A 16,486-nucleotide genomic window follows, 5' to 3' on the forward strand; every position below is an offset into this window, starting at 1 on the left:
TTTATTTATTGCTTCGTAGACTCATTTTATATTGAGAAGCGTTATGTGATTATAACATATTATGTTACTTTATTTTTCTTTCTCTTTATTAATTACCTGGATCATCATATTTTTTATTTATGTGGCATGTACTATGTTACCATCTATATTACTCTCACTTTTACCTGGCCATGGGAAGCCTGGCCCGGCCAGCCCGATCCGAAAAAGCCTGACCCGGCCCGACCCGAGCTGCTCCCAGACCGGGCTCGGGCCTAGATTTTGCGCCCGATGGCCAGGCCCGGGCCCGTCGTTTTTGCACTTTCCTGAAGGTCGGGTCGGGCCGGCTTGGAGCACGACGGGCTTTTATGTGTTCGGGCCGAGCTCAGGCCCAGAAAACAGGCCCGATGGCCGGGCCAGGCCTGGGCCTAGGTTTTTTGCGTCAGGCTTGGCTAGGCCCGGCCCAAAGCCCAGACCAGCCCAAAGCCCAGACCGGCCCGAGGTATGGCCAGGTATACTCTCACTATAACCAGCCTTGGTTGGAAAGACTAAGTAAAAGCTCCGTAATAGTCCGTTTGTGTAGGTTTCTTTTGCTGTGGCACTGGGCCGGCCTAGTCTGGCGCTGGCTTCTTCAGGCGGTGCAGCATGTCTCGTTATAAGCGAGACATAGGCCCGCCCGCGTCTACTATAACGGGCCAAGGCTCGTGTCAGCCCGGCCCGCTTGCTCCGGCACCCCGATGCGCACCGCCTCCGCATCGCAGCCCTCACTTGTCCCCACCCCCTCCCCTCTCTCCGCGCCGCCGCTCCTCGCCTCCCCTCCTCGCCGCCGCGCCCCTCCCCGGATCCCGGCCGCCTCCGCGGACGGAGTATCCGAGGCGGAAGCCATGAGCGACGGCGAGCGCGACGACCAGGACGACGTTGCGACCACAAGCGCCGCAGGTGAGCCCGCCGCGCACCCGCCCTAGGGCCGATCGATCGATGGGTCATCGAGCCGGTTTTAATTCGCCCCATCTCGCTTATCTCTGGCAATCCTCCCAGATGACGACGACGAAGACGATTACGAGGAGCCTGGTGAAGGGAATCGCCTCCTGGGGTTTATGTTCGGCAACGTCGACGATGCTGGTGGCCTGGACGCTGACTACCTCGACGAGGTGAATGCCGTGTTGGCTTATCTATGTTCTCCTGGGGAATCACATGTTTTTGTGTTTCTACTGTTTCAACTGGCTGCCTCTAGCAGATGATACACATGTAGACATTTTGTTTAGTTGTGCAATACTGTCATATGTCAACTGAATGATGCGGATAGACTGATGGGAAGCTTTACCCAGTGTGATATGGTTGTCGCTAATGCACAAGTTGTATCTCGTCACCAGCATATGGGTTATTTTTTCAAACACCCTGGTTCTGTGAATTGTCATCTCTCCCTAGTGGTGCCGATTCATACCCGATAATTCAGTACACCTTAACTTTATTTGACATAAGTGCTTTATTATCATTTTGCCTGCTACCTGTATGATTTTGCAGTTTAGAGTGATCTGTAACCTGATAGCAGCTAACATTAGCAGTTTAGGAAAGGTTGACTTTACAACGTCCCAGAATCTTGTTTTTTTTGTTGAAAGGAAATACGTTATCTATTATTGGCACTGCGAAATACAAGTAGGAATAGTAATTCTGTCTTTTTGGAGGCAGCCACTACATAACTGGGTACACTTTCGATATTGGGTCAAGTTCAGAAAATTTCAGAAATAACACGAGTGGCTTGGACCTGTATAGGAGGATTGCCATTAAAATGACGGTTAAAATTCAAAGAATCCACTGATGATTCCGCTGTCCATATTACTGTTTTCTTGTAATTGGAAAACCATCCAAGCATTTTTGGCTTTTCCTCAGTAGGTCTTCTTTAACCCAAAGCAGTCAGTTCTGCAGCATAGATTTACCTCCATTGTTTGATTTTTTGCTTGAACTTTGGACAACAAGAATTTATTTAGTTGTCTTTGTAATGTAATGATGCTTGTGCTTCATTTCTTACGACTTTTTCTTGATTATCAGGATGCGAAGGACCATCTTTTTGCGCTGGCAGACAAGCTTGGTCCATCACTGAAAGACATTGATGTATGTTATCCAATGATAATCACAATGTTAATGGGATTAATATTTTTTTCTTTTCAAAATGCATTAATACTGTGTTGTTTGCTTATAGCTAACTAAGTCTTCCTCAGCTCCAGATGATCCTTCTGAGCAAGGTAAGTGGCACATCTGTAATTCTGTATAAGCATGAGCAAGTTCTAATGGGTCTTTGTCGAGTCTAATTTGTGAACTATTCATTTTTCTGCTGTTTCTGACAGCTTTGATATTCAATGTTTCCCATTTGAATTATATATTTGTACAAAATAGTTGATGCCTGATCTTTTTTCTGTACCGTAGACTATGATGAGAAAGCGGAAGATGCTATTGACTATGAAGATATTGATGAACAATATGATGGACCTGAAGTTGAAGCAGCTACGGAGGAAGACCATTTGCTATCGAAGAAAGATTACTTATCCTCAAACACAATGTTTGCTTCGGTCTGCAGTAAAGTTTCAGTGTTTGATGAGGAGAACTATGATGAGGATGAAGAACCACCCAATGATATCGAGTTACCTGGTGATTATTTCATACAAGGTTTGGCAATATCTGTACTTATGAATGTGCTTGTGCTTATTATTAATTTATTACTATTTTTGTTTGGCCTGTGTGAGTGCTGTTCATAGTGGTAACGTCCATTGTTTTCACGAACGGTGTCCATTTTGAACATCTGAAAACATCATACAACTTCTAATTATGTATTTCGCTCTCCATGATTATTTTGCGAAGAATAGGTTTGCAAGCAAAACAATACAATCTCATTTTTTGAAGTCAACACCTTATATAGTTTACCAATCTCACCTGTTGAAGTCAACACCTTATATAGTACCCCCTCCGGTCCTTTTGACTCTGCATATTAGCTTTGACTGAAGTCAAAATTTGTAAAGTTTGATCAAGTTTGTACAGAAAAATATCAACGTTTCTAATACCAAGTCAGTATCATTACATGCATTGTAGAATATTATTTTCATATTATATTTATTTGGTATTGTAGATGTTGACATTTTTTAATATAAAGCTGGTCAAACTTTACAAAGTTTGACTTGAGACAATTCTAAAACGCGGACTAAAAAGGAACGGGAGGAATATGCTTGAATATTATTTATATGTATGTATTAGTTTATATTCGAATTTTATTTATATGGATTTCATCTTGCTTAGTTGACGTAAGTCTCCTTTCTCTTTATCTATTTGGATGCCATTTCAGCTGAGCAGCTGGGTATATCACCCTCTAACGACAATCCTGCCATCGAAATGCTATCTAGCTCGTTACCACAATTAGGGGAAAGTATGGATGTTGAATATGAAGTTTGTAAGGTACACAGTATTTAAATCGACCTGTTTCCCCCATGAATTCTGAATTACTTGGCATATTCAGTTACATTTGTTGTTCATTCAGAATTTGGTACATTTTTCATTAAGTATTTCTGCTCGTCACACAATAACATGTTTGGGTTAGGATTGAATATTTTTGGACAAAGTCAAATTTACTTCATAGGTTTGATTATGCTTATTTTGGGGAAACTGGCTAGGGGACACTGTTTGTGAGAGCTTCACTCCATTGATCCACAGATGAATCTGGTGAAGCTGTCCCAAACACCTAAACTCCTAGCTCATTTTGGTGGAGTTCGAAAAAGGCTGCTCCACCAGCTTCACCTCAGACCCGTGCCCACCTAATGCCTAAAAGCCCCTAGAGTTGGGTTGTTACTACCTGCAAATGCTGCTGGTATACCCCAACCTGAACAGCCAGCCCCTTCCTCTCCCCCGTGGGCAACTCGTTTCCTCCTCTCGCCCATGGCTGTCTCTGCCCTAGATTTTCGCCACCCCCTCTCTCCTTCCCCCCCCCCCCCCCCCCCCCCCCCCCAAACTCTTCTCATCCTCCGGTGGCCTCCTTTTACAGATCCAGCACGGCGAGCTCCTTCCCAGATCCATCACCGGTGACCTCTTCTCCCATTCATCACCTTTACGGACTCCAGTAGAAAAATATGTCTACCTGTCTTACTGGACTGCTCATGCTGTAGTTAATTGCCTCGACATATTTCTACTCACAAATCTGAAGTTGCTTTGTAATGATATATCTACCTGTCTTACTGGACTGCTCGTCTCTAATAAAGCAGGAAGAAATTGACATTGAAGAAGATCAACTGGAGTCTAAATCTGCGACTTCCCTCCCTGTTTTATGCATAGAGCATGGGAGTGCGATCTTGAAGTTCTCTGAAGTTTTTGGTGTACAGGAGCCTGTAAGAAAAGCCAAGACAGATCACCATAAGCGGCCAGTGAGTAAAGGTATTCAACAGGCTCACTATAAGAAACTAATCTAAGAAGATCGTCATGACCCCTTGACAGTATTGTATACATAGCTGGTGTGTGATTGGACGCATATTAATCTGAAAGTAATGGTTACATAGAATTACTTACTGTTTTTGCTTAGGTTGTTAAATCTGAATATAAATAAATTTAATTAGCACAAACCATGTCGAGAGTTTATGCTTATACTGCTTGTCTGATTTCTGATCTTAGATCATTTACCTGAGGCCCAGTCCTAACTTAATAGGGAGAATATATGTGGTTGTATGGGTCGGTGCATGTGATTTTGGAAAGTCACATTTGTGCATTTTAAAAATTCCCCAAAAAATCATATCTGTGCGACCAATTTAATAGAATACTAGTTTAATTTCTTTTATCACTTCTGACTGGCCATAGACCTCTATCTGGTATTAATTGTTTCTAGATGTCCGGATCACAAACATCTCTGACATTGTTGAAGATGACGAGGAAGTATTTCTAAGGTGTGCTATTCAAGATGTCTCATCTTTGAAGCATATCAAGATGAATGAAGATTTTGTTGAGAGTGACAGTGATGAGTTAATTTCTAGTGATACTTTTGGGTTCAAAGATTCGTGCCTTTCTGAACAACCAATGAAGGAAGCACACAAAGATTTCCCTACTGCTCAACAAGCTCCAGTTTGTCCTGATGTTTATCCACTTGAGCATGAAGACTGGGAAAATGGTATCATTTGGGGCAATTCACCAGCAAGTGAAAGTCGGTCTTGTTTAAAAAGCTGTGTAATATCTGAAGAGAGCTCTGATACTCACAGTGAAGACGAGGCTAAGGATTATGGTTATGTGTCCAGGTATTGTGATGTACAGAGTAGAAATAATGATTCTCCAGAGTCTTTTGGATATACAGAAATGCCTGCTTCAGCTAGTTATCATTCCCCTGAGAATAGTTACCCTCCATTGACAAAGGAGACAAGTCCGGAGAAGAATGACCTAGACCATACAGAACCAAATAACATAAATGGAACAGTTAAAATCGTTACAATGAAGTGTTTAAGCAACCTCTCTCTACTGAACAAGGAACTGTTGGAAGGATCTTGGTTGGACAACATAATTTGGGATCACAGTGAGGATGCTCCTAAGCCTAAGCTAATCATGGACCTGAAAGATGACCAGATGCTTTTTGAGATTTTAGATGAAGAGAACAGGGATCACCTCCGCTCTCATGCTTTTGCAATGATTGTTAGTCGGTCAGTGAGGACTTCAACAGTGGAAAATTTTGGCCATAACAACCAAATAGTTACATTCGATGGCCAATTCAACATCTCCAATGACAAATTTTATTCCAACAAGGAGATTTCACAGCAAGCTAAATCTCATACTAAAAAGCGTTCTTCAATGGGCATAAAGGTGGTACACTCTGTTCCTGCTCAGAAGCTGCAGACCATGAAGCTAAACCTGAGCATGTATGAGTCTCTCCCCCATTTCCATATAATTCCACATCTATGATTCTCGTCTCATTTTGGATTGACAAACTTGTATTTGATGAATCTTGCAATATTTGTACACTTATTTCATCACGGGGATAATTATTGGTCATGGGGTTGCATGATTTTTTTTTAAATCGGGTGACAGATCATTTTAAAACAGTTCAACAGAAATAGTGTGACATATCAGTTGTTCATCAATAAGGTATGGCCAAGTGAACGACCGGCTGCTCTGTTATCTTGGGGAAATATTTCTGTAACAATAGATTTGGGTACCTTTTGCATGTGTACATGCATATATATTTTACCACTGCCTCGCTGATCTTCTGGTTTCTGCGACTGGGCTTCTTATTCTACTGTTCCATGACAATTTTTGTATAATATAATATGAACTTCCTGCTTATTTTGGAGATCCGTAGTTGGATATAGTTTGAACTTGTGACAGCTGCTCGTATACTATAAAGACAACACTATTTGGAACTCGAAATTATGAGATTGTAATTCTTGTAAAATGCCTTTCCACTGAGTTTTTCCTGTGAAAAAAATCAGATCTGTTTGTGAGTCTTGGCTCCGTACACTCTTGTTCTTAGCTATATTTAGCAAGTATACTTCTGGGGATTTAGTTATCATACGTGGCTAACCTACTGACTATTCTTGTTTGTTCTTTGCTGACTTCATTCCTAATAAGTTTTTTTCTGAACTTGCATGCAGTAATGAAATTGCAAACTTCCATAGACCAAGAGCTAAGTGGTACCCCCATGAAAATAAACTTGCTGTTGAGTTGCAAGGAGCTGCTTGTAGTCATGGGTCAATGACTGTTATAGTAATGACTTTGGCAGGAAAAGGAGTGAAACTTCTCGTCAATGCAGACAAAACTCCACTATCAGTAAAATCAAAAGCTTCCAAGAAATTAGGCTAGTACTCATTCATTATCCTGTTCCGTTTTGTTTATTTTCTTTTGTTTAGAAGGGCATCAATGGTTACTTTATGGTGCCTTAACTTTACTACATGCAGAATTCCGACCATCTGAAAAGATCAAATTGTTTGGTTCTGGAAAAGAGCTTCAGGATGACATTTCCTTGGCCATGCAAAACGTGCGGCCAAACTCTATTCTGCATGTTGTTCGCACTGAAGTACATCTATGGCCGAAAGCGCAGAGGTTACCTGGCAAGGACAAGGCCCTACGTCCTCCAGGGGCATTCAGGAAAAGAGCTGACTTGTCCGTTAAGGATGGACATGTATTTTTGATGGAGTAAGTCCAATCTTAATATTTCCTTTAATACCACACGCATAGTAGTTTTCATAAGCGTGTACATATGCAAATTCTTGTACTCCTATATGAAAGTCACATTGGTACTTTTACTGCTACTTTGGCCAAGTGGTGAACATTACTTTACTGCATGCAGAATCTGATATTGATCATTTAAATGGCCATATGCTGTACTTGTTGTTTTGATTGTGTATGTTTTTGTTTATTAATGTGCCATGTGTTATCTTTCGCTTTCAATGCAGATACTGCGAGGAGAGACCTTTACTACTCGCAAATGCAGGAATGGGTGCTCGACTCTGTACGTACTACCAGAAAACTTCACCTGATGATCAGACAGCTACATCCCTGCGAAGCAACAATGATGGACTGGGCACAGTGCTTGCTATTGAGCCTGCTGATAAATCTCCTTTCCTGGGAGATGTACGCTCTGGGTCCCATCAATCATGTCTTGAGACAAACATGTACAGAGCACCTGCATTTCCTCATAAGGTGGCATCGACTGATTATCTTTTAGTTCGTTCGCCAAAAGGGATGCTTTCTCTTCGCCGCATTGACAAGCTATATGCTGTTGGCCAACAAGTAAACTCTTCTGCTGAAACACTCTATTCTATATCTCTAGGATGTTCATTTTTGTTGCTCTTTTTCTTTTGACTCTTGGAGTTTTTACTTGAAAGCAACTAATTTTGGATTGGTTGCTTTGGTTATTTTTATTTATTTATTGTGCTGCAAGTTTGTAATGCTGGAAAATCTTGAACTAAGCGTTGCTACATTATCCATAAATTAGCATTTTTTGCTATTTCTTGCATCTCATCATTCCGGGATAGGATATACTTGCGATAAATCTTGAACAGTTTCATCCATCAAATGATAGATTTGTTCTCTCCTGGCAGGAACCACATATGGAAGTATTTTCACCACGACCGAAAAATCTGCAGAATTATCTTTTGAATCGAATACTCGTATATGTATATCGTGAATTCCGTGTTAGGGAGAGGCCTGGTGTTCTTTCTCAGATTCGAGCTGATGAAATACCTATTGAGCATCCTCTGACAGAAGTTATTGTGAGAAAAGGATTGAAGCATTGTGCAGACCTGGAGGTAGATCTATCACCTATGTTTATTACTTCAGCAGCTGTATCTGTAATATCCTTTTGTTTTCCAGCTATGGACTTTTGTTTTAGTTAATGCTCTCCTGCATTCATTTAAACAGAAAGGACCCAATGGACATCTTTTCTGGACACAGAGAGCTGACTTTCGAATTCCGTCAGAGGATGAACTTAGAAGATTGTTGTCACCAGAAAGTGTGAGTTTCTCAAAAATTCTTTTTGTCACTTGTGACAAACAACTACTTCTTGTCTCTTGATGACAATTGACAGTCTCATCTCTTAAAGAAATGTTTGTGCTGGTCAGTCATAACGCATGCTATATAAGGATCACCAACTTGATCAGCTACTCAGTTCCGCCATTCCAAAGCCCCATACCCTCGTGCATGAATGAATTGCAAAATCAAGGACATAGAAAACTTGCGCCAAGTATTCCTTGTTATAGGGATGCTCAATTGCTTAAACCTCCCCCTCTTGACACAATACAGGGGTTTGAAGTGAACTCTTTATTTTGAATGAAGACCAAATGAAAATTAGGCCTTATATTTAATTCTAATATAAGAGATGACTGTCAGTTTCAGCACTCTTATTAACTTCAGAGTAACATTAATAACTGGTGTTTAGTGAATTGCATTTTCGAGAAAATCAGTAAGCTGAGGTTGTGTGCTGTGGAGATTCCTGGCACTTGTATAGACTGTTAGATAAAGCAGAAGACATATCTTTCTAGGGAGTACTTCAGATGTAAATGGTGGCCATGACTTGCTCAAGATTAGCGGCTAGGTCAAGACAACCATTTGTTCGTACTTCTCTTAAGTAAATAAAGATACCCACGAGTTGTTTCATCATATCCATGGGCTGAATATATATATATATGTGTAGTGGTGTGATTGACAAGCAAGGTCATGCATTTTACTCTTAGAGCATCTCAGTTGCAACGGTTGGTGCTTATAAAGGTGTTTAGAAGCATATCACTGAACATCCATTTAACTATTTAAGCATCCAGCATTCCAATACAAACTGATAACCCATGGAACAATCAGCGATTAACCGAGCGTCTGCGGCAAAAGCTTGGAAGTATTATCTCTCTAATAACGTGTAACGTGAGAAGAAAACGAGCTTTGAAGTAGTCCTTGTTCTATAGTTTAATTTTGCTTTGGAAGTAGTGTCTTATCTTGCTATTGAGTATATGGTAACTGAAAGTTTAAAACTTCCACTTCAGGTCTGCTGTCATGAGAGTATGCAAGCTGCTCAGCATCGTCTCAAGCATTTAGGAATCCACAAGCTTACTCAGCCTGTGGGACTGGCTTCCGCAATGGATCAGCTTCCCGATAAGGCAATTGAGCTTGCTGCTGCAGCACATATTGAGAGGGAATTGCAAATCACTAGCTGGAACCTTACCAGTAATTTTGTTACTTGTATGAACCAGGTACCTATTTGCCCATTTAATGATAGTTTGTGGAACTAAAACCAGTAAACCACTTTTGGCGCAAAAAATATCTTTGATGTGTTCTAGACATACCATGGATAACCTTCATCTGTTATGGTTTGCTGAATATATATTGAGAGAGTATGAACAAGTCTACCATGCAGCTACAGGAAAAATCTCAGTTTAAGATGGAAATGACAGGCGAGTAAGTGACTAGTTACATGAGAGTGTATCCAGTACACCTGCAGTTGTGGTGCACCCGGCCTCGGTTGCCCTATCTGAAATTGTTAAAATTTTCTGGGAAAAAAGGGGTCACAGATACAAAAATGACAAATCCAGTGCTTACAGTGAAAGTGGGCTGGGCGCAGCCCAGTTTTTGTTTCTTCAGTTGGATTTGAAATCTTGTAACATGGTAGATATGTGGTCTGTCTACATCCATGATTTTGTTTTTTCAGTTTTTTATAAAACTTCTGCATAGGGTTACTGAGAATGGGTTCATCAGGTGCACCACAAGCCTCGGTGCACCATATGTTCTCCTAATTTCACAATGGTACATTGGGATATTCCAGTCCTGTTTGGACTGATGGAGTAGTGATTTTTTTATTTTGATGATGGGGACTTTCGCGGGTTTACGCCAGCTTGAACCACTTCATAAAACTGAGAACTATACAAAGTCCGTTTAATACAGTGGGATTAAGAGAAAAGAGAAAGAAGGAACAAAATTACAATCTTGCAGATAGGTGAAACAACGTAGTCTAGTACTGATGATCATTGATCAAAGCCAAACACTGTGCAATGTATTCGGTGTGTTTATATATGCACTAAATTTGTGTATGTGCTGAGCTAGCCCTTTCACATTGCTTGATTTTGATTCTACCAGTCTTAAGTTCTTTTGGGTGCAAGGGTGTAGTCTGCCACTGGTAGGTTATTCAGTTGTACCTACTGAAGCGGTTATGCTGAGCGGGTACGGTCATACCTAGTGGGTACAGGGTAGAGGGGAAGAGAGATGGAGAGTGCATAGAAAGGCAAATAAGGAGATGGGAGATGAATCAAATGAGAGGGCAGAGATTAGTGGAGGGGGCACATACATAATGGTGAGGAGAGACCAATGAAGCGGGTAGGGGAGAGAGAATTTTGAGGACAAAGAAATTAGAGATATGGCGGAGAAACACACGGAGGGATCAGCCTTCTCCCCTGTGAGCTCGAACGGTATCCACTACAGCAACACCATGACAAACTCTATCCTGGCAGAATGGGGTGTTCAGAGAGATACTTTTTTGTATGATCTGCGTGACCAGTATTATATTTCCTGCCCAGATCAGTGGCAGATCTTGCTGGATGGTGCATGTATATATGTCTTAAATGCACGTTTGTATGTGCCTTCTTTAAAATAAATAAAAATGTAGTAGATTATTAGTGTTCCTTGTCTATCGGTGTGTGATTCGGCTCAACTGTTCTAATATAGTTTTTTTGCATGTATGCAGGACAGAGAAAGTATAGAAAGGCTAGAAATCTCTGGTATTGGTGATCCATCTGGCCGTGGGCTAGGATTTAGCTATGTGCGAGTAAATCCTGTCTCCAATTTACCTCATAAGAAAAAGCCGGCTGCAGCCAAAGGCACCACTGTTACTGGGACGGATGCTGATCTTCGCAGGTTGAGCATGGATGCTGCCCGAGAGGTACCATCTATCAGCACTATACACATTGACATTGCGAGGGGGTTCCAGGCGTTGGCATGACTTAAGATCATGGAACATGAATCAGTAAAAACATAGATGTCTATTGGTAGTCTTTCACATGATTATTTTATTGACTAGTTTGTGAGGAAAGTTATATGTTGATCCCTGCAAAAAACGGAATAATTACCTCCATACAGTAAAAGAAGATGTATAGTGGCCAAAATGCCATTGGCTATGACAACGAGAAGTGGGATCCACTCCCACATGTGATTGACCATGGTAGACAATCTGACGTATTTACATGTATGGCACACATTATTTTTCTGTCTTTTTACAGTTTGTTCACTAATGCTTTCCATTGATAATATTGCAAATAGTTGCTTCTCAAGTTTGGCGTTCCAGACGAACAAATTGATAAATTAACAAGGTGGCATCGAATTGCTATGGTGAGGAAGCTTTCAAGTGAGCAAGCAGCGTCAGGAATTATGATTGATGAAATTCCAGTTAGCAAGTTTGCACGTGGACAAAGGATGTCTTTTCTGCAGCTTCATCACCAAGCTAAAGAGAAATGTCAGGAAATTTGGGACAGACAATTTCAGTCACTTTCTGCCATAGACGGTGATGACAATGGCAGTGATACAGAAGCCAAGAGCAATTTGGACTCGTTTGCTGGGGATCTTGAAAACTTACTGGATGCTGAAGAATTTGACAATGAAGATGTTGGTACTGCAGATCTGAGAAGTGATAAAGGAGACGATATGGAAGGGCTTAAAATGAGAAAAGGCTCTACTCAAGTCCAATTTAACAAGGAAAATCAAGATGATCAGGCAGAAGCTGCTCTAGTAAAAAAATTGCTCGAAGGTCGTTGATTGCTACTTTCATAGTTTTGCTTTCCAAGTACCAAGTTTAGTAATTGTTATTGATGGACTATCATGTTGCAGAGAGTGGTAATGACATAAAGAGGAAGAAAGAACCTGTGGAAATGACAAATTATGGCATCTCTATGTATAACCAGGGTGCCAATAAAACGAAGCCCAGTCAAAGTGCATTGGCCCTAGAGGAGAGCACGCCAAGAGGAGTGAAAGAGGTATCAGAAGTTCATCTGAAGTTCTAAACCTAGTCTTGGTTGTTTCCGATTCATTTTTGTCGCCATACTGAATTTGTATCAAGAATCTATGGTTCATGTTCTGAACTTCTAGACTTGTTTTAATAGCAGTATCATTTAATATAGCAGTGATCATACTCCCTCCTTCCATCTATATAGGGCCTAATGCGTTTTTCGAGGTTAACTTTGACCAAATGTTAGGGCAATAATATATGACATGCAACTTACACAAAGCATACCATTAAATTCGTATGTGAAAGGAGATTTCAATGATATAATTTTCACATTATGCATGTCATGTACTATTAATCTTGTCAATAGTCAAAGGCGGCCTTGAAAAAAGCATTAGGCCCTATATAGATGGAAGGAGGGAGTATCTTCCTTTCTTTATTCTTATGTGGCTTGCCTTTCTTTATAGGAAAAGAGGCAGGGAGCAAAGGTGGACAGTCTTATATGTGGAGCTTGTGGAAAGGTAAGGGCATGGTACATTGAATTACTCGCACGTTCTGAATTTTCCCCCTGACTTTGTGTCATGTTGTTATTGCATAGCTTGGGCACATGCGGACCAACAAACTTTGCGCCAAGTATGGGCAGGATCCAGAAACCTCAGGATTGGATGTGATTTCCTACATATCTAATCCTTTTGACGAGGCAAGTTATGTTGAAACAACGAAGCCACCAGGCAGGAGGTTGGTAGCCAAGGTTTCTTCTGAAGTTCCTGAAACTGAAGGGCCCGATTGCATTGAAATGATCAAACCAGTAAAATTCAGATGTGGTGCACCTGAGAAGTCCTTGGATAGGAATATGTCAGTGGCAGGTTCTTTGGTTTCTGATAAACTCACAATGGATGCTAATGATTTGAGATCTACTGGAAATGCGAGCAAAATTAAAATATGCAGTAAGACCAAGTCTGAAGACTATCCTCCTGATACTCCTAAGCCATCAATCGTGATACGGCTTCCTGCTAAGGCAGAGAAGGATGTACCTCGTAAGAAGGTCATTTTCAAGCAGCCTGAAGGGCATGTGGGCCAGCTAACAGTTATTGAAAATAGGAGTGGTCAGGAACCCAGAAAGCTAAGGAAAATTTCTGAATTGCCAAGTTTTAAAGAGAACATCAGAGAGAATGATGGTTGGTATGCTGGAGAGCCCTGCCAAATGAATTCCTCTCAGGATAGGTTGGGTCTGGATGGTAACAGGAAAAGCAAAGTAGTAGGAAGTGATGAATCCTGGAGTGCTTTTAAAGAGCAGCGAGTGATACAGGAACGGAGGCTAATTCAAGCTAGGATGCAAGAACTAAGCAGGGAGGAAGAGCTCCAGAAGTCAAAGAGGAAAAACAAGAAAAAGAAAAGACACGAATTTCGAGATGATGACGTTCTTGATCACAGGCCGTACAGAAATGACAGAAGGGTACCTGAAAGAGATCGAGCAACAAAGAGACGTACCCCAGCTGATATGACAGAAAATGCTCCATCGGTCAAGCGGCGCAGAGGAGGAGAGGTACTTGTTCTGATGTTTCCGCTCATGTTTGGTGGAATTGTACATTGTTTAATAATAATGTTTGTCTACAACCGTTTTTGCTGATTCCGTCTCCACAAGGAGTTACATGATGCAGGAATTAATAATGTTTGTCTACAACCACGTTCAAACTGAACCTTTTTTTTACACATCTGATGCAGGTTGAGCTCTCCAACATATTGGAGAAGATAGTTGACCTCTTGCGGAACCAAACTTCTATATCGTTGCTGTTTCTTAAACCAGTGACGAAGAAAGTCGCTCCCGATTACTATGACATAATCCAGCGCCCAATGGATCTGGGTACCATCAGGGACAAGGCGAGGAAGATGGAGTACAGAAACAGGGAGGAATTCAGGCATGACGTTGCACAGATAGCAACGAATGCGCACATTTACAATGACACGCGGCATCCTCACATCCCTCCGCTGGCCGACCAGCTCCTGAAGATCTGCTATTGCCTTCTCGAGGAAAGCGCGGATGCGCTCGACGACGCCGAAAGTGCGATCGAGGGGCTAGCGCAGTAACAAGATACTACCTAACATAGATTGCTGATCGGTAGCGAGGGAAGGGATGGCACACTTGTACATTCTTTTTAGCTTCATCCCAGTTATTTTTGCCTGTTTCTTGCTGCCTCGGGACTCAGAAAAATACATAGGAGGTAAAAGAAAATTTGGGAGAGTGTAGACAAGCTCTAGGTTAGCCGCAGAGGTTCCGCTGTAACTATTTGGCCTCTTGCTGTAAAAACGTAGCGGTATAACTTTTGTGAATATTCAGATGGTGTAGTTGCACGTCCTGGATATGTAGATGCAGAAATGGTCAAGCAAAGCACGTGCCTGGGGTTGCACCTGGTCTGGTCTAATCACTGATGTTTGAATCAGCAATGGTATGGTGGGTGAAGGTTATTGCGTGATGACAGGTTATACTGTGCAAAATGTCCAAAGTCAAAGCGTGTAGATTGGGTTATTTATCAGGTACAAGTTGCTTACCTGCCTCTCTATACTTTTAACATTACTTGAGTTGCTGAATGAGATGTGCATGCTTTGAATGGAGACTTGTGACCAGGCCTGGTGATGTAACAGATGAGTAACCATCTTTTTTTTTTAAATGGTTTACTACCTAGGACCTTTTCTCTCGCTTGGCATCATAAAATGTGATTATGCCCATGATGTTGCCCTATTCCCCTCTGAGTAGGCACGTCCTGAACCCATGGGCATATGCACCCACTTTTTGAAAAATACATTTTAAACACATTTTAAAATGTCGAAAAATTCAAAAGAAAATTCCACGCATACATGTCTGCAAATATGTGTGCGCGGCAGAGTTTTGTGAAAAAGTGTCTTTTCGTTTTGTCTCTACAAAAAAGACAAGTTTCAGTGCTTCTAAATAGCGTTTTACGACACAATTTTTTTTCTTTTTTGCAGAGGCCACAAAAAAGTTATTTTTCCATTAAACTTTATGCACGCACATAAAACATGAAGACATAACGGTGTAAACCTTTTCAGATTTTTTTAACATTTAGAAATGTAATTTTCAAAGTGGGTTCATCGATGCACTTCCCACTCCGCCCTTTCTTATTTACTCGCCATATTAGCTTTATTTTAAGTCACACTTTGTAAACTTTATTGTTTTTGTAAACATCTACAATACCAACATTAGATTCATCATGTAATATATGTTTACATCATATATATTTGTTATTGCAAATATTTATATTAATTTTATAATAAAATAAAGGTAATGTGCAGAGTAAATAAAAGAGTAATATTCCACGAACTATGTACAACAAATGTGCACATCCCTCAATCGCTTCTTGAGAAGTAGTGGCTGGTTTGATTGTACTTCCTTCGTCCCATAATATAAGACGCTTTTGCAAGCCATTTTATAACTTGTAAAAACATCTTATATTACAGGATGGAGGGATTAATAACTTGGAAGTTGGAAGCAAACCTAAGGAAAATGCAGCCTTGAAACGAGTGAAGGGTGTTTGGATTGCCCCATGTGGACATGGAATTGCTTGGACATGTACCGGGACTCTTTCACACCTTGTTCGGCTGTTGTGGCCATATTGTACTTGATCTTGTGTGTCATCACTAGATGCCACCAATCTTCCGGATCACGTAATTTTCATAGAAACAAAGCTACGTATCTTACTATGATGGATGCATATACCGAGAGATATTACCTCCGCTGTTGTAAAAAAAGAAGGTTACTACACATGCGTAGGAGATTATTATTGTTGGACGTGGCTAGGAAGCGCCGCTGCCCTCGTTTGCTGTCTGGAGCGCATCGCCATATATAGTAAATGCATGTCCTTATGTCTAGCTATCCACGCTAGAAAAGGAAATTGTTTGTCCACACCCCGTAGCGCACATGGGTGCCGATTGAATCAGCCTAAATCATGTCCCCAAGTGCATTTATTTGGGGTTTAGAGAGTTGTAAAAGTCATAACTTTTGATTCAAGCATCAAAATCTAGTTCCGCTTTCACCGTCAGGTTTTTTACGACGAGTTCTTCAAAACT

At 41.1% G+C, this 16,486-nt stretch overlaps 1 protein-coding gene across 2 annotated transcripts; it reads left to right on the plus strand.

The window, feature by feature from the left end:
* The first annotated feature begins 716 nt into the window (after positions 1-716).
* On the plus strand, positions 717-14,885 carry LOC125520504 (transcription initiation factor TFIID subunit 1). Of its 2 annotated transcripts, none has more exons than XM_048685457.2 (20): positions 717-915; positions 1,015-1,127; positions 2,026-2,088; positions 2,177-2,219; positions 2,401-2,640; positions 3,311-3,420; positions 4,218-4,389; positions 4,835-5,849; positions 6,582-6,784; positions 6,885-7,122; positions 7,383-7,719; positions 8,031-8,237; positions 8,350-8,442; positions 9,462-9,668; positions 11,153-11,347; positions 11,725-12,208; positions 12,289-12,434; positions 12,871-12,924; positions 13,002-13,949; positions 14,129-14,885. In XM_048685457.2, exons 1-20 carry the CDS (start codon positions 861-863, stop codon positions 14,489-14,491), a joined length of 5,286 nt encoding a protein of 1,761 aa, XP_048541414.2. In that variant the 5' UTR covers positions 717-860; the 3' UTR covers positions 14,492-14,885. The 2 variants fall into 2 exon arrangements, with proteins under 2 accessions (XP_048541414.2, XP_048541415.2); XM_048685458.2 differs by having other exon boundaries at positions 4,221-4,389.
* Positions 14,886-16,486: the final 1,601 nt, after the last annotated feature.

Source organism: Triticum urartu, chromosome 7A (assembly GCF_056163025.1).
Source record: "Triticum urartu cultivar PI428250 chromosome 7A, HENAU_Tu73, whole genome shotgun sequence".
In the NCBI taxonomy this organism is placed as follows: domain Eukaryota; kingdom Viridiplantae; phylum Streptophyta; class Magnoliopsida; order Poales; family Poaceae; genus Triticum; species Triticum urartu.